At 39.6% G+C, this 18132-nt stretch overlaps 1 protein-coding gene across 2 annotated transcripts in view; it reads left to right on the top strand.

Moving 5' to 3' along the window:
• KIF5C (kinesin family member 5C) overlaps positions 1-18132 on the top strand; it is a 135437-nt gene that overhangs the window by 75527 nt on the left and 41778 nt on the right. For both annotated transcript variants that reach the window (XM_075933349.2, XM_075933348.2), the window contains exons 11-13: positions 6223-6371; positions 10807-10982; positions 13683-13751. In XM_075933349.2, the coding sequence (XP_075789464.1) occupies positions 6223-6371; positions 10807-10982; positions 13683-13751 (394 nt within the window). The remainder of the gene's footprint in view (positions 1-6222; positions 6372-10806; positions 10983-13682; positions 13752-18132) is intronic.

An 18132-nucleotide genomic window follows, 5' to 3' on the forward strand; every position in this document is an offset into this window, starting at 1 on the left:
CCACCCTGCTGACTGAGCTTTTTATATGGGATGGTATAAGAATGTGTGACGTTTTTACCTGGCAAGCTTTTATTGATTAGGGTCCCATTCCAGCGTCTATTAAGTTACTAGGAGTTTTGCCAGCAACCTGAGTGGGAGAAGGATGGGCCCAGTGTTTCTTAATTAGTGTCTGGTGATGATGCTTTCCTTGCATGTAGACAGAAAGGGGCAGAAAGAGGGGACTATTGTGGGGAGGGCAGGAGATGGGGGTAGAAGAGGAGAACATAAAAAAGCTCAACTGTCTGCACCCCTTTGTGCATTTGCAGCTTTGCTGGGTAGTCAGTTGGTAGAGCCAGAAGTGATAGTGGGTGGAGTTATTCTGCAGCATTCTCCCCGTATGAACATTCACATGTGGCTCCAGTGTTAACTTGCTCTTGGTATCTGCTAGGACCTGGTCAGAGAAGGGAGGACCCAGATATGGCAAATAGAAATAGTTTTTCTCTCTGTGTTTTTGGTGGGAAGGGAACATTTGACCCATTGTTGTTAGGACAAAATTATAAATAAAAAATAGCTATAAAATAGAGAAATGGGTGTTTATATGCTCAGATTCTTATTTCTGAAGATTTTCCTGTTCATTAATTTTTCCTTTTCATTTAAATATATATAATTATAGAAAAATAAATTGCATTTCTTGGAAACATTTGCTTCCTTATAATGTGCTAATATGTTATAATTGAGTAAATGCAAATATTAGGATGCAATAATAATAATAATAATTATAAAAACATTGGTATGTGAGGGTATGTCTACACTACCACCCTAGTTCGAACTAGGGTGGTAATGTAGGCAACCGGAGTTGCAAATGAAGCCCGGGATTTGAATTTCCCGGGCTTCATTTGCATCTTGCCGTGCGCCGCCATTTTTAAATGTCCACTAGTGTGGACTCCGTGCCCCGCGGCTACACACTAGCGGACATTTAAAAATGGCGGCGCCCGGCAAGATGCAAATAAAGCCCGGGAAATTCAAATCCCGGGCTTCATTTGCAACTCTGGTTGCCTACATTACCACCCTAGTTCGAACTAGGGTGGTAGCGTAAACATACCCTAATGGACCAGTGGTTATGGCCTATTGGCTTGCATGCTGCCCACTGTTAGAAGCTGGGAGGGGAGAGTTACTGTTAAGTAATATGATGGGCTCACATGGCTGTCCTCTTGATACTTACAGATTTTTTTCACATTTAATTAATTTCTTTCTGATGAATATTGACAACTTCTCATACATAGAAAAACACTATTGTCACAACTCCATCAATCTGAATAAATTGCATGACCCTGGTCTTTTTGGATAGAGCCCCAATTCAGTGAAGCAGTTACATGGGTGTTTAACTTTAAGCTTTTGAGTAGAGGCTTCATTTGCTTGGAGCCTAGATGATGTTAACCCTTGGCTGCCTCTTTGTACAGATAAAGGTCAGAACACATTTAGTTGGACACAATATCATTTTACAATTTATTTTAGGTGAATATAGAGTAATATTTTTAAAGCTGTAAGAACATGAAAAATACACTTTCCCTTCATAAGTATGTGTTAATCCACTCTAACATTTAAATGATACACAGATTTATTATGTGTAGCTCGTGCCATGTATGTATCAATACTGCATTTTATACATCTGTATCTGGATTCTCATCTCTCTGGGATTCAAAATGGAGCTTCTGTTCAGAAGGCAGATCAGTTTTTAGAAATGGACTCAGCACAGGTTGGCTAATGAGCCTTGATTTGGAGCTGTAAATTTGTTTCACTTACGATGTTTTCTGACTAGAAATAATGACGTATCATGCTAAAAATGCTAAATATTTTCCTAGTGGGAGAAGAGTATATTTATCTCAATATAGGTTACATATTGTTTCTTATTTATGGCTAGGATGCCAGCCCAGCTGTGGGTGTTGGGAGATCAGCTGGATACTCAGTTGTTGTTGTAATTAGTGGTGCTGGAGCTGTGTTTCCAAGATTTTTTTTAAGTCTCTGGCCTCTCCCTTCCCCCAGCCACTCCGTGATTGGAGAGAGCTCTCCCATCAACATAATTAGATTAGCCCCAACAAGCAGTGGCTGTAGTTATGTTGGCAGGAGAAGCTCTCCCACCAACACAGCTGTGCACACTGCCACTTACATCCGCGAAACTTTCATGTCACTCGGAGTGTGGTTTTTTCACATATCTGAGTGACACAGAAGTTTTGTCCACATAAGTCATAGTGTAGGTATGGTCCCTATCTCTTGATACACGGTGACTGTTAACAGACCACATCCCAAACATGCATAATTGTCCTAAAGCAGGAACTATGGTACCCCTAATGCAGAGCCATTCATTGTGAACAGTAAGAAATATGATGCTTGCTGCTGTATTATGTTAAAATCAACTATGCAGAAGGAGCTTTACCTTGTGTGGTACTATTCTCCAGGGCTTTTCTAGAAAGAAAATGAATGTTACTATTTACAGTGAACGTTTTCTATCCCTGTGCTGGCCACCAAGGAAACCAGAAAGAGAACATTGATTGTGCATCTTTTTCATCCAGTACGAGTATTTGCAGAAAAAGATTTTAAAAATTAAGGGAAAGTTTATGACTATTTTATGGCTTATGGATTATCATGTTTATTCTTATTAGGATGCTCTTGGCCCTGATTAGATCCTTGATGAAGCCACACTTTAAAAACATTTTATATTGGTTAAATTTTCCATGTTTAAAGGTCATCTAATTAGATCCATTTTACAATATTGAGTAGGGTACATGTACTTCATTGGTAGTCATGTGACTATTTCTCCTCCCACAAAACTTTGAAGTATTTTATCACTGTTTCAAATTAAGTAGTTTTCACTGTATACTGAAGAACCATAAAATTGTATTTTGCCATTTTGTTCTAGCCATGTTGGTCCTAGGAGATGAGACTGGGTAGATGAGGAGCTATCTTTTATTGGATCAACTTCTGTGGGTGAAAGAAAAGGTGTGAAGTCTTTTACCCACAGAACTTGGACCAATACAAAATAAGGGATTCAAAATGGAGAGTAGTCGACTATCTGATAAGCAGAAGCTTATCGGATAGTTGACTAGTGATGCGAGTTCCCCCAGCTCTGTCTCTGTGTGGGCAGAGGAAGTAGAGGCACAGCAGGAAACAGTGCTAGCGGGGACTGAAGCAGTCTCCACTCATGCTGATTCTGCCTTTGAAATGTACAAGTGCTCTAGCAGGGCTCTTGCTACAGTTAAAAGACGGAGAGGCCCTTATAGAGTAATCAAATAGTTGATGGAAATCCTATTGACTATTTGATTAGTTAATCTAAATTTAACATCCCTAATACAAGACACTACTTCATTGCCTTGTGTCTTCCATAAAATTGTATTGACTGTGTGAAAATGTAATGGGTGAAGAACAATCATGGGAATGAAAATTTGAAATCAGGCTTAAAAAACTGAGACTGTGCTCTGAGAGCAAGCTTTTGAGTATTCATAGGGACACCTCTAAATAGGCAGAGAACTATCCTCTGTGCCAGTGAGGTAAGTAGTAGAACTACTGTATCTGTGTAGTAAAAACTACAGTGAGTGATTGTGTAGGAGCAGTGAGAAAGATGGAGGTAGGGATTTTTGTTATAAACAATATATAAAAAATTAGCCAAGCCTCATGCAGCTCCCTATGTCCAGGAATGGTGAACCACAGTCAATGGGAGCTCGGGTAGCTTTACTTGCAGATTCAAGGTAAAATACTTGGTCTGGTGGCCCACCAGCAGCTTATCCTGATGAGCTGCATGCAGCCCAGGGGCCGCAGGATGCTCACCACTGTCCTTGGTATATTTATCTTCTTTTGCTAGAAATGTATTTAATCTGATTATGGTTAAACAGATTTCTCTCCAGGTTGGCTGAAAAGCTGAGGAATCTAAGAGCAGACAACAGTGTAACTTTCCTAAGTAGAGATAATAATATTTGAGGGGTGATTAGTAAATTCACTGAAAAATAAGTAGTTTGAGCCAAAAAGGGAGGATTTTTAAAAATCTAAACTGTTTGTATAATTGAGAAATGAAATGATTTGACTTTTCATTTCAAAGTAGCATTTTGTTTCTACGTTTAGATTTTTAAAAAAGGTAAAAAAGCCCCACTGAAAAGAAACCAAAATATTGACATTTGGGTGTGTGTGGGCTAAACACTTTGTTTGACCAAAAACCATTTATCCCCTTGCAGTGAAATAAAAATTGAATTTTAGGTTTTAAGCCAGTATTTTTATTTTTGTACTTTGGCCTCCAAACTGCAAAATCAGTTTCTCACTCAGTTCTATTCCTAACTTATTTTATTTTTAAAAAAATATGTATTGGGGGAAAAAAACAGATTCCCTGATAATTCTCCTTCTTTTTTGGGGTTGTGTGGGGATTTTTTTGTGTGCAAAACTGCAATCACTGCTGGGATAAAATAATTGCAACTGAATCAACTTTATTCATTGTTGCTGTTGATATATCTATTAGGATTTTGCTTACCTCCTAATCTAACTGTATAATAAAGCTTGCAGTTTTGTTTATAATGATGTGTGCTTTTCTGAGGCACACAAAGGCCTTTGGATATTGAGTGCCAACAATTTAAACATCATTAGTATTATTGGCCTGTATCCATCTTGGACCTCAGCAGGCAATATCTCTTGAACTCAGCAGTTTAGGACTTGGTCAGTATGCGGATGGGAGATGCCTTGGAAAAGCCAGTGTAATTTATACAGTTGTGCTGTCATTTTAGTAGGCGATACTCCTAATCAGTTCTGAGACGGTGCCAGATTATGGCTTTAGGCAGTAGCATGTTATTGAAGGAACCATTTTTAGAGGGGAAGTTGTCCATTTTTTACTAGCTGTGATCACTAACTATTTTTTCTCTTTCTGAGAGAACAGGGTTAGCCATGACATTCCAACCATATTACAATTCGGGTAATTACTTTCTCACTATTTAAACTCCCTCTGCAAATTCAGCTGGATCTAATATTCCTGTGTTAAAGCTGTAAACAGTGTTACTTGATGCTATCCAAGATGAATCACAAAATTGACATGAAAATCTGTTGCTAACTTCATATGCAGAATCCTTCTTCTAACCAAGCAGTGGGAGAGGATTCTTCACAGATGTGAGTTTTAAAATATTGCGAATAAAATTTAAGGCAACACTTTCCTATGCTGAATGCCTCCCATAGTGTGGCTTTTGTTTTTTTGTGTTGTTTTTTTTTAATTTAAAAGGGATATTTTGAAATTCTGTACTTTTAAAATGAATCTGTTTTTTGGGCTTTGATCCCTTTATTAATCGGTTGCTGAGTTTGTGATATGAAACTTTTTATGTTTAAACTCCAAAAGGGCCAAAACTGTATAGCGCTTAAGAGAAGAGAGATCTGTGTTGTTGCACTTTTATAGGGATGTTAGATATAGCCATATAACCACATGAAATTTTAGTAGTTACATGATTATTCGATAGTCCTTGGGGGCAGGACTGGCAGCCAGTGCACACTCAGCCCCACTCCCAGGGAAACCTCTGCCACCCTGCACTGCTGTCTCTGCAGCCTCTGCACTGCTTTGTGGCAGCTTCACCTACTCCCTGCTCTCCATATGACTGCCTCTGCTAGAGGCAGCTGGGGGGGAGGGGGCACCATGGAGTTGGTGCTGGGGAAAACTGGCTTTTAAGCAAGCTCCCTCCAGCCCCAGCTCCTGCCTCCACCTCCCTCGCTACCTCTGTAGGAAGTGTAGCGGGGAGGTAGGTGGGTCTGCGGAGCCACCACATGTGGGGAGCCTGCTTGAAAGCCAGCTCCCTCACGTATTGGCTCCAGCCTGCCCCCCTCATCCTACATGCTTCTGTCTCTCTCCCAGGGACAGTGGTGGGGAGTAGGAGAGACAGGCGTATCTGGTGCTAGTGGGGAGCTTGCTTAAAGCCAGCTCCTAAGGGGCACTGGCTCCTGCTCCTCTGATCCCCCCCCCCCACCTGCTGCCTCTGATACAGAGGCAGCAAGGTTCGGGGGGTGTGAAGCGCATGTAGTTAAGCCTTGGCTTATGGGTTAATCTTATCGGTTAATTGTGTAGTGGACTACACATTGCCATCCCTCATACTTTATTTCCTAAGGTATAGGAATTCAGTGTTTTGGTTTTGTTTCTTTAAATCTGAATCCTTGTGTTAAACTGAGAGAAATATTGTCATGAAAACAACTGATCACTTATATTTTCATGCTTCCCTTTTTACTGCACAGAGCCAAGACTATTAAGAACACTGTCTCTGTGAATCTAGAGCTGACTGCAGAAGAATGGAAGAAAAAATATGAGAAGGAAAAAGACAAAAACAAGAGTTTGAAGAATGTTATCCAGCATCTGGAGATGGAACTGAATAGGTGGAGAAATGGTAAGAAACAACGAAACAAAATGTGTATTTGTTTTAATTTTAGAAGTTGAAATATTTGACTTGCAAAAGAGTCATACAAGTTTTGAACACACAAAAATACAAAATTTGCAGCTGCATTTCCAAATGATGATGAATTATTCTGAATTGGCAATAGAAACAGTGATGCTAAGTGATAATTCAGTCTACTAGATCCATACATATTACAGAACCAGAAAACATTGGGGTGCCAAGGTGGCCTTGTGAGATGAAATTAGTAAAACAATTCACTAAGACTGGATTTAATTTTTTGTAACTAAAAGTTAGTTTTTACATTAGAGCACAGACTATTGACCTGCTATGTTATTTGACATAACTAGCTGTCATTGCTCAGAGGAATACCAGCACTGGAATAAGTAGTTTCTAATTTCGCTAAACTATCTTTGGAGAAAAGTAAAACATTTGATTTGTGGACTGGATATGCATAGTATCTTAATTGATATTTCTGTATCTTCTGCCTTTTTAAATATTGATTAATTTGAATCACTGTGCTAAAGCAGAATAATTCCTTTCAAGTTGAACACTTTGCAGAGTTGGTCATTTTAATGGCTCCTTAGGATCTTTAGACCACTTTTCCTTAGGGAGTATGTCTGCACTGCAATTAAAACTCATGGCTAGCCTGGACATGCAGTCTTGGGCTCACACTAAGGGTTTGTTTAATTGCATTGTAGATAAACGGACTTAAACCAGAGTCAAGCTGGGAAGGCTTACAGATTTCAGGCTGTAGCTCAGCCCCACAAGTAAGTGGACAGCTTCCATCATGATTGCATCATGGCTCTGGGGCACTAACATTGCTTATGTGGAAAAAATAGTATTAAGGAAGTGTGTATTTTTAAAAGCGACGAGGAGTCCTGTAGCACCTTATAGACTAACTGAAGTGTAGGAGCATAAGCTTTCGTGGGCAAAGACCCACTTTGTCAGATGCATGTCATACATGCATCATACATGCATCTGACGAAGTGGGTCTTTGCCCACGAAAGCTTATGCTCCTACACTTCAGTTAGTCTATAAGGTGCCACAGGACTCCTCGTCGCTTTTGCAGATTCAGAGGCTACCCCTCTGATACTTGACACCATGTGTATTTTTAGTGACCCTTAATGCTCTTTGGCAATCCAGAAAATTAGGAGGAGTCCATGAGCCACAATTTGGCAACCTATATAACTAAACCAGTTATTGTGGTTTGGATTTTTTGACGTTTCAGGTCTCTATTGTGCACTTTAGGAACATATGTAACAGAGAACTAAAACATAAAAAACCCAAAGCAAACAAAATGACTCCAGGACTAAATAATCAATATTGCTTTAAGTTGATCATATTTAACAAGCCTCTAATGCCACCATCGAGCAACCACATCTGACCATAAGGCTGTAATGACTTGCTGCCAAGTAATGCCTGCCATAGGCTGGTTCTAGCTTCCACTTGGTTTGCCACCGTACCAGAAAAAGAGCTGTCCTTACACTTAAACACTCAGATGAAATGTTCATGCTGGAAATCCGTAGATGCAAGGAAGAACTTAATTTTTAACAAAACTTTAAAAAACCCTGTATACAGATATTAGTAGAAATAAAATTGGACAAGTCAGTCACTCTGCTTTCTCTCATTTGTATGTCATAACTTAGGACAAGATCCTTTTCTGCCTTTGGAGTTGATAACAAGACCCAAAGGGGGCAAAATGTTGGTACTGATTTGTTTTCTTTAAGCAAGATCTGAAAACAGTATTCTATCTCATTTTAATCTGCAGATTTGGTATCCTCATTGATTTTGCTCAAAGATATGAAGGCATTTGTGATGAAATGGTTTTGTTTCTCTCAATCACTAAATTAATTCATTTATTAAAAGTGAACACAATTCCAGGTATTTTTTTCTAGAGCAAAAATTATATGATAGCTGCAATTACACTGTTGCTTGTCTAACTATGTAATGAATGGAAAATTATATTGTAATTTATATTGTAATATATTTGTTACTACAGGGTTTAATAACTGGGATGTCGTAGAGCATTTACTTGGCAAATAAGTAAAATTGAATAAAATGTTCATATTTCTTTTCTTGTAATAGCTTCTCTAATGCGGTTTTTACTGATTTAGTACAAAATAATTAAAATAGCATAACAATATTTATACTGATAAGGCATCTAGCTCCAAATTCTGTTCACTAGAATGGGATCATCACCATTTTTTTTTACATCAGCCACAAGCCTCCTTGTTTTTGCAGCTAGTAATCAAGAGATTGATTAAATGTATCATGCACAAAAGTTGCTAATCTAAAGTAAATGCACACCAGTGATTTTTGCATGGACAGACGTGAAAACCTTTGAATTTGTGGTCAGAAAATGGACCAGTTGTACTCATTTTGAACATCATATGTAAAATCTTCAGTGGGAAGAGGCAACTGCTTTTGATTTTGATGAAAGCAGGAGAAAACAAACTTTTCCATTTATATATATGTTCTCCCCAGGTGGTGGTTGTGGTTGTCTTCCTTATTACAGTCAGCTGACAGTGATGATAGCGTTCTTGGGCTATCTCTGGAGACTTGGGCTTTGTCAGTGCAGGGAATAGTTCTCCATTAGTGCAGTGAAATTGCCATGGAGACAGTTCACCTGGTATTGGGTCTTGTGTAGTGCTGGGAATTTATTATGTCTTAATATTTGTATGTTTGATTCTGTGTTTATTAAATGTAACTTTCCAAATCTCCTTTCTTCCTAGAAGGAAGAGTAGCATTTTAGAACAGGGGATACAGATGTCTGTTGCATGCAGAGTAACCAGCTCTTACAACAAACTCTTCCTCCCCCTTTCTTAATTTATGCATCTTCTCATCCCTAATGTTGTTTTGCTGCCCTGGCCTGGACACAGATTAACTGCATTCAGAAATATATTTTTGGCTGTCTGTCTCTCTGGCCTTTTGAATAGTATTGTTTGGGGGAGGGCTCCATATGAGATGCCTTTTTTTTTTCTCCAAGTGAAGCTGTAGAGGAAATAAAGATGTGTGCACAAATCAAATTCAGATCAGTCAGTGCCAATTAAGTGTGCACATATGCAAAGATAGAATTTTAATTGTGTGTTCCAGTAAGAAGGATGATTGTCATGTAGTTTTATGACCCAAATTTTGATGGAGGTTGTTTTTCCACACACAACACTACAAATGGGAAAGTTTTTGGTTTTTAACAAGTCAAAAATGTTGTTTGAAATTTTTTGGTGCAGGCCAGAAAGAGTCAGCTTTCATTGTGTAATATGAGTGAAATGCAAAAGCTAAATCAGTAACATAATTAGTTAAAAAAAAATTAGTTTAACATTATCAGTATTTATATATAAAGTGGCATCAGCAGTGTAGGAAAGGATGTAGTATTTTAATGTAGGATTTTTTTAAATGTAGGATTTCAATAGTGCTTGCTTTTGTTATATGTCTAATAATTCTGTAATTTTTTTAAGCTTAAATTTTATTTTCTCACTAGGTTTGGCTGATTTACATCTGGGAAACATTGATTGTTATACTCCCAGGCTCAGTTCTTTCTCATGGGGCTGAATTACCATGTTTCCTTTTGTTTTCTTATATTTGCATTATTTATTTGCTCACCTAGCAGCCTTAGGAATTACTCCTGTCGTCTGTGCAGACATGGTTAGTTAACACTTAATCTATGGAACAACAGTTTGGTAGGCTCTCACTTAAACTGTTGCTATTTTCTAGACTTAAAAATATCTTCATGGAGAATCTACTTCCCAAGTCCCAAATACCACACACAGTATTTACCTTCTAGAGGCGTGTTCCCATCTGATTATAATGAACATCACTTCAATTTCAGGCATAAGTGACTTGCCTGTTCCTTTTCACTGAATTGCAGTAGAGTGGAAATTGGAATGCACATACATTTTTGTAAAGAAAATGTTTCACAGAGAATTCTTCTGAGAGAAAAGTTTTGAAAAATTATGTTAATTTATATTAGTAGAATAAAATCTATTTCATTTACAGTTGCATACTGCTTTTTCCTGTTTGAGTGTCCGTGACTGTATTGATAGTTTACTGTTGTCGTACAGCTGTTTGATCATTTGTATTCCTATAAAAATACAGAGAGGTGAGAGAGAGAAGACAGCAGGAAAATAGGGGCAATAGATACTCAAATATCTGTACACAGTGCCCAATACCCTTTAAAATGCGTTGGATTTTTTTCCCTCTTACTTGCATCACTTCTCCTAATTGCCAGCATGGGCGTGTGGTCATCCCATCCCTGAATCTGGCTGAATGGCCTTTTTTGTGGCCTCTTCCGTTAGGCTCTTGTGACTTGTCCTAGGGACCGGTGTGACCGCTTAGTGCCTTGTCTCTTGCACAACCCTAGCTTTCAGAACTGCCTCTATTTCCTGTGGATTCTAATGACACACTTCGTGTTTCCTCTTTGCTACTGCAGGAGAAGCAGTGCCTGAGGAGGAGCAGATTAGTGCTAAGGAGCAGAAAAATCTGGAGCCATGTGACAACACGCCTGTCATTGACAATGTTGCTCCTGTTGTTGCCAGCATCTCAAATGAGGAGAAGCAGAAATACGATGAAGAGATAACCAGTCTCTACAGACAGCTTGACGATAAGGTCTGGAAACAGTTCCTTTGAATCTGCTCTATGTACATTAACATATAACCGATGGCTATATGTGCTCATCTAGTTCATTATCAGTGCAGTGCCCTTTCCAAACTGCAAGATGTATTCTGTTTAGAATAGGCCTACCCTCCATCTTCACAGCTTGGGATGGGTGTGCAGGGCTGCCTGCCAGCACAGTGGTGAGATGCACCTGTGAGGCTGCCACAGCCCTCACAGGTGAGGGGACCGTTGTGTTTTTTATATAGTTTTAAGAAATGTTTTCTCTGCTGTTTTCTTAAACTAGTCTCTGTGTGTTGTTCGATTGACTTCAGTTCTGTTTCTCAAAGGTGCTCATCTTCCGTCTAACTATTGTGTGGAACTGCTTTAGAGATTTCTCTATATGTTGTAGAGGAACTTTATGTTCTCACTGCTGTTCATCTCAAGTGTCTCTTTTTATGGTTAATACTAGTCCCATGGATTTTTTTCTTTCTTTCTGGACTCCTAGTGTGACTATAACTGGACAGCGCAGTAAATAGATTTTGATTCTTCTGTTACTGGAAATTCTTCCTAAAAACAGCAAGCTCCTCGGCTATCTACCGCTTGATATTTAATACACAGTAGCTAATATGAAAATAGAACAGGGAGAGCCTTCCAGCCTTTCTCTTTAACATCTAGTGAATTTTTGCACAAGAGCCATAAAAGAACCTATACTAATCCACCATTTTACAGAATTACTCAGTGTGGAGGTTGTAGATGTTTTGTTTTCATTCTGATCTTCATGAATTTTCTTTCTGGATGAGTAGGAAGCAAGTTAGGATGCAAACCCCGCCACTCAATTATTTACTCTCCCTCCTGTCCTCCCTAAACATACACAGGCTATATTATTCTTCAAAGGACTATATGTAGATTGTTCTAGCCACTTTATCTTCTTTGAGATTTGTTTCTCTAGGAAATATGGGAATATAAAATTCAATTTATTACACTGTTGTAGGGAATAAGAAGGGTGGTCATTTCCCCTAATGCAAAAACAAGTGTTTCCCATTTATAACTCATAAGAACCCGAATTTTAAGTTAACAGTAAATCTGAAAGACCATTTAAAGAGTTGGGAGTGGAGTATCCTATCTACTGTACTTGTTAGCTAGTCTTGCCATCCGAAATCAATCTATTGTTTAGGATGGCTGCCTGTAAAGCTCAGAATTCTGATTGATTCTGATGGGGCACAAAAACAGCCACTTAGATGCTAAGTTGCTTCAGAAATACACTTCCTTTTTCAAAAGAATGGATGAGATGGAATTTGTCAGCTGCCAGGATTGTCCTGTCCGTCAGAGTCCATGATTTTAGAGAATATAAAATCATAGAATACTAGATCTGGAGGGAACCTTGAGGTCATCAAGTCCAGTCACCTGCATTCGTGGCAGGACCAAGCACCATCATTCTAAACCATCCTGGACAGATATTTGTCTAACCTGGTCTTAAAAATCTCCAATGACAGGGATTCCACAACCACTGTAGGCAATTTATTCCAGCGCTTAACCACCCTGACAGTTAGGAAGTTTTTCCTAATGTATTCAGTGGAGTTGGATATCTCTGTTTACTTCTGAATTCAATGATTTCTAACTCTGAGGATATTGTCTTAACTAAAAACATGAAATGTCAATAAATTTGAGCACCTGGAGTTGGAGTAGACGCCCAAAGGTGGATAATAAGTATCAGAATAGCCATGATAATCTGTGTCTGCAAAAACAAGGAATCCTGTGGTACCTTTAAGACTAAAATTCATTTGGGCATAAGTTTTCATAGGCAAAAACCCACTTTGTCAGATACATCCCATGAAAGAGTATGCTCAAATAAATGTTAGCCTTAAAGGTGGATAATGTTTCTTTCAAAGTCTTTGGTAAGGAAGGAGAGAGATAAATGTAACCGTGCATATATCCCTTGTTTTATTATGTATTTTAACGTAGTTTAGGTCTGTTCTGTTTAGAGAGAGATTTATTAATCAATCTATTTCCATTCAGAATAGAGTGGCAGAAATGTTTATAAAATAAAATCTATATTATTATAGCTAAAGGCAAACATTTACAGTGAAACTGCTGACTGATTTCCTTCCCCTTCCCCCCATAAAAGCACCTCCATTTTGGGAGCACCATGACTGTCAAGATTTTGGAACTTTTTCAGTGTAAGCAGGGAGGGCTAAAACACAAATGTTTGGGAAAGTCCTTCATCGGAGTCTGTATCCTTAGCACTGAAAATCTTATTCTGTTATACAATTACAAATTAAATACAGTCTATTTGTTTGCTTGATGCAGTTACTGCTCTTCCAGTGCCTTATTTGGGGTGGGCAAGGTTCCCGCAGCTCCCATTTGCCAACGGGAGCTGTTAGTGGCCGTACCTGCAGATGTGCAAGTCGATTAAGTGTCTGGCACCCCGCCAGGGGCTACCCCTGGTAAACTGTATACTGTCCACCCTAGTTTTAGTCATGATCTGAGGCAAATCTGCTTAGCTAAATGTTGTGATATTTATTAAGAGACATCTGATCATTTATGTATTTTTTTATCCATGTAGCTGTTGTGTATAATTCTTTTTCTTCTGCCCAACCATGTTTATAGTCATTTTATTTCCATCTTGGGGCGTTACTGTTCTTCAGGTCTTGCAAAAGAAAAGCAAAAGGTTCAAATCCAAATTACAGAAATAATTTTTGTATTCAATTGCAGGATGATGAAATCAACCAGCAGAGTCAGTTGGCTGAGAAACTAAAACAACAAATGTTGGATCAAGATGAGGTAAAAAAAAGAAAAATCCAAACAGTTTTGGTTCATAGATCTTTTGAAAACATTACTGCATTAGTTACGCTGCTAGATATGTCCTAACTGGCTAAAAATCTGTGGGATAAGAGTTGCCTTATGTGATCATTTAAACTCTGTTGGCCTGGTCATCTTGAGAGTTTGAAGTCTAAATGGGCACACACTTGAGTATACCAGATGGGGTGTAACCTAGAGGATGGTTACACTCAGAGGTTTTGAAAATTAGAAATACTGATAAAACATTTTTCACTACATTCATGCTTTGTAAAATGCAAGCCAAGGTGGATGTTGGCCAATTACCAGATTTCCTTGGGAATGCTGCTTTACTAATTCACCAGTAGTAATAATTTTTAGTGTCCTGGGTTTGGCATTACTGCTTAGTAGGCCACATAGTTTAATGAAGTGTGTGAGAGAAATGCAGTCTGTTTTTCTTGAGGTTTTTATCCTGGCACTGCCATTAAAATTGTGCTCTGGGGCCTTAAATGAACCAGTTAATATATCTTTATATCAGTGGCACTGTCTGGGGAAAGGAATATGTGTGTGTTTTTTAAAGGAAGATGATCCTTACCTACCTCAGATACATTAATAACCTTCTGAAGTGATTTGAAGATGTAAAATATAATATAAATGCTAAATGACTGTTACTGAATTTTTGAAACGTAAATTGAGAAATTTTGGAAGAGATGAAATGTTTTATAGCAAGTTAAACTCTTTTTTTCTGGGCTTTCTTTTGCATTTGGTCCAACTTTTTATATTTTCAGCTTTTCTTGGATCCAGTTCTGCTGTTTAAAGCAGTATAAATACAGAATAACTAATCTCAGTACAGAAGGTGAAATGAGATCAGTTACAGAGCAAAATTCACCCCCTCACCTACCTCTTTTTGAGATTTCTTCCTGCTTATTCCCCATATTTCTTGTATTCGTATACAGAGTCTAAGATACTGATTTGATTTCCCTTCTGTTTTTCCCTTGTTACTTTTGTAACTGCTCTTGCTCTCTCTACATTCTGACTCCTCACTCAGGACTCCATGTTTGACATACCTATGGGTTTTTGTCTCCTGCCTCTGTCAAAATCTAGTTTTCATCCCTCTCGCTAGATTAGCCATAGTAAAGAAGAAAAATTGTCAGACACATAGATGAACAAAATATATTGCAGAAGAGTCAACACTAAGGATGTTAAGAAGTGGGTAATGGGCTAACTGTGTAGTCAGATACAATTTGTATCAACTACACTAAAGTTGATAAGGGGAGGTACTCTGTTCCGGCTCACAACAGGTTCAGGAGCTAACCCTGCTGCGGCTCTGCAGTTTAAATATAGTTGGAGCTGAGTGCACAGGCAGCCCGGCTCCTCCTACATTTAAACTGCAGAGCTGCAGCATGGATAGCTCCCACACCTGGCACGAACCGGGACTGAGCAGTCCTAGCTTGCACCTGGTCCCAGACTGCTGCACCTCTGTACTTTAAAGAGCTAGGCAGCTCTTACTATATTTAAAATGAAGAGGTGCAGCGGTCCTGGCTGTGACATGAGCTCTCGCCCCTGTCAGCTGGGGAATGGTGTCCCAGCTTTCTGCTGGGACACCCCACGGACAGGAGATGCTCCATAGGGTGCTGAACAGCCTGTGCTTCCCTTGGGCAGAGGGTGCTTCATAGCAGCCTCCCCTGCTCCACCCTCCCGCACCACAGAGATGATGCTGGGAGGAACCGGCTTTTAAGTTGACTCCCCCAACCACCGGCTCAGTCTTCCCCCTCCCCCTTTGCTACCTCTGATACAGAGGGAGCAAGTGGGGGGAAGCGAGTAGCCAAGAAGTTGACTACTCAACTAGTTGCTTACATCCCTAGTCAAAACAGTTTTTGTAAAGAGAAATCATATCTTGCCAATCCATTAGAATGCTTTAACAGGGTAAACAAATGTATGAACAAGGATGGTCCAGTGGATATAGTGTATGTGGACTTGCAGAAAGCCTTTGACAGTGTCCCTCACTAAAAGCTCTTAAGGAATGTTAGCAGCCATAGGGATAGGTGAGAAGGTCCTTTCATTGCTCCACGACTGGTTAAAAGATAGGAAACAAGGAATAAATGGTCAATTTTCGAAGGGAGATACTTCCTTGAAGGAGCTATATGGGGATCAGTGCTTTTCAACATATTTCATAAGAAAATAAGAACAGCCACTTACTAGGCCAGGCTAATGGTCGGTTATGCCCAGTATCCTGTCTTCTGGAAGTGGTCAATGCCAAATGCTTCAGAGGGCATGAACAGAACAGGGCAATTTCCCAAATGATCTGGAAAAAGGGATACTTAGTGTGATGAAACAGCTTGCAAATGATAGAAAATTGCTCAAAACAGTTAAGCCCAAAGCTGATGCAAAGAATTATAAAAGGGATCTCACAAAACTGGTGACAGGGTAACAAAATGGCAGATAAAATTATGCACATTGGAAAACATAATCTCAACTATGCATACAAAATGTTAGTCTAAACTATCTGTTACCACTGGAGATAGAAATTTTGGAGGCATTGTAGATCGTTCTCTGGAGTATTTGCTCATTGCACAGTAGCAATCAAAAAAGCTAGCCATGTTAGATACCATTAGGAAAGGAGTAAATGATTAAACATTGAAAATATCACCATGCCTCTGTGTGAAGCCATGGTAGGATTGAACACTGCATGAGGTTCTGGTCATCCAATCTCAAAAAAGATGCATTAGAATTGGAAAAGGTTCAGATGGGGGCATCAAAACTTATTAGGGGTATGGAACAGCTTTCATACAAGGAGCTTGTTAGAAGGACTGGGACCATTCAACTTTGAAAAGAGACAACTGGGGGATATAAGAGAGAGATCTATAAAATCCTGAAGGGTGTGGAGAAATTGAATAAGGAAGTGTTATTTATTCTTTCACTAACACAAGAACCAGGATTAGTCACTGAAATTAATAGGCAGCAGATTTAAAACAAGTATAAGAAAGCACTTGCTCACATTACATGCAGTCAACCTGTGGGACTCATTGCCAGGGGATGTTGTGGGTTCAAAAAAAGAATTAGATAAATTTATGGGGGCTAGCTCCCTCAATGGCTACTAGCGAAGGTGGTCGGGGGTGCAATCTCATGCTCTGCCAGAAGCTGGGAATGGATGAGAGAGGACAATCACTTTGTAAATTGCTCTGTTCTGTTCATTTCCACTGAAGTATCTGGCATGGACTTTTGTCAGAAGACAGGATACCGGGATAGATGGACCATTAGCTTGATCCAATATGGCTTTTCTTTTGTTCTTATGCGTGTCTTCATTAGTGTGGCATTTCACACATTGACAGCAATAATACTTCAGAGTGCATTCTACACCATGCTGATGTGTGTTCTTAACTTTACAGGGTTTTAAGTCATCTACTTCTCTGTTTCAAAAATTAGTGTTGTCCATTACAGATCTAATGTTTGTAAATCTAATTTAGAATCTAAATCTCACTTCTTTACACTAGTTCCCCATTTGTTTTATTTCTCTACTCCTGGGTTCTGGCCTCTTTTCTTACCTTTTATTTCTTGGGCTATTTGCATCACTCTCCTTTGGGATGTTTAATTACTTGGGAGTCTCCTGTATTCTAGCTCAGTGGTTCCCAACCACTGGTCCGCAAACTGGTGGCTGCCAGAGCTTAAGCTGGATGTTTCCGTTGTGTCTGATTTTGCCAGGCAGCAGTGCTGGGGCTGAGGCAGCAGCAGGAGACACCTGCCTCCCTCTTCCCCCCCTCCCACCCCGGTAAGATGTGGCCCAGCCAGGGTTCCGTGCTCCCTCCCCACCTCTGCTCATGGGGACATACTTGGGGAGCGAGGGGGTGCACTGCCAATAGTCACTTCCCCTGCCCATGTGGCAGTAACTGCCACAATCCCTAAAAGGGCCACGATCCCTAAAAGGGCCAGCCTCATTCTGGGGAGTGCAGGGGTGGGGTGGAGTCAAAGGGTAAAGGGGTGTTGGCATGGGCTGTAGCGGTCAGAAGTAAAAGGGTCAAAGGGCATGGGGTGTAAGGTGGGGGTCAAAGGATGTTAGGCACCGGGGAACAAGGGGCTAGGTTGTGGGGAGGCAGACAGGTAAAATTTTATGTGCCCATTCATTTGCATAAGGAAGATACATATATGCAAATAAAATGTTATAGGTCCACCAAACATTTTTGAATGGATTTGCTGGTCCATGGTTATAAACAAGATTGGGAACCACTGTTCTAGCTCATCTCCTGCTTCCCTCTGGATTCTTACTCATTAGGCCTGCTAACTGGAAGGAAGGTGAGGGAAAGCAACTGCCCTAAGGTACAGCAATTCAAAAGGAAGCAGCAGCAGCTGGAGCCTCGAGCCCTTTAAATTGCCACTGGAGACTCACTCC

Source organism: Pelodiscus sinensis, chromosome 7 (assembly GCF_052426305.1).
Source record: "Pelodiscus sinensis isolate ZL-2025 chromosome 7, ASM5242630v1, whole genome shotgun sequence".
In the NCBI taxonomy this organism is placed as follows: Eukaryota; Metazoa; Chordata; order Testudines; family Trionychidae; genus Pelodiscus; species Pelodiscus sinensis.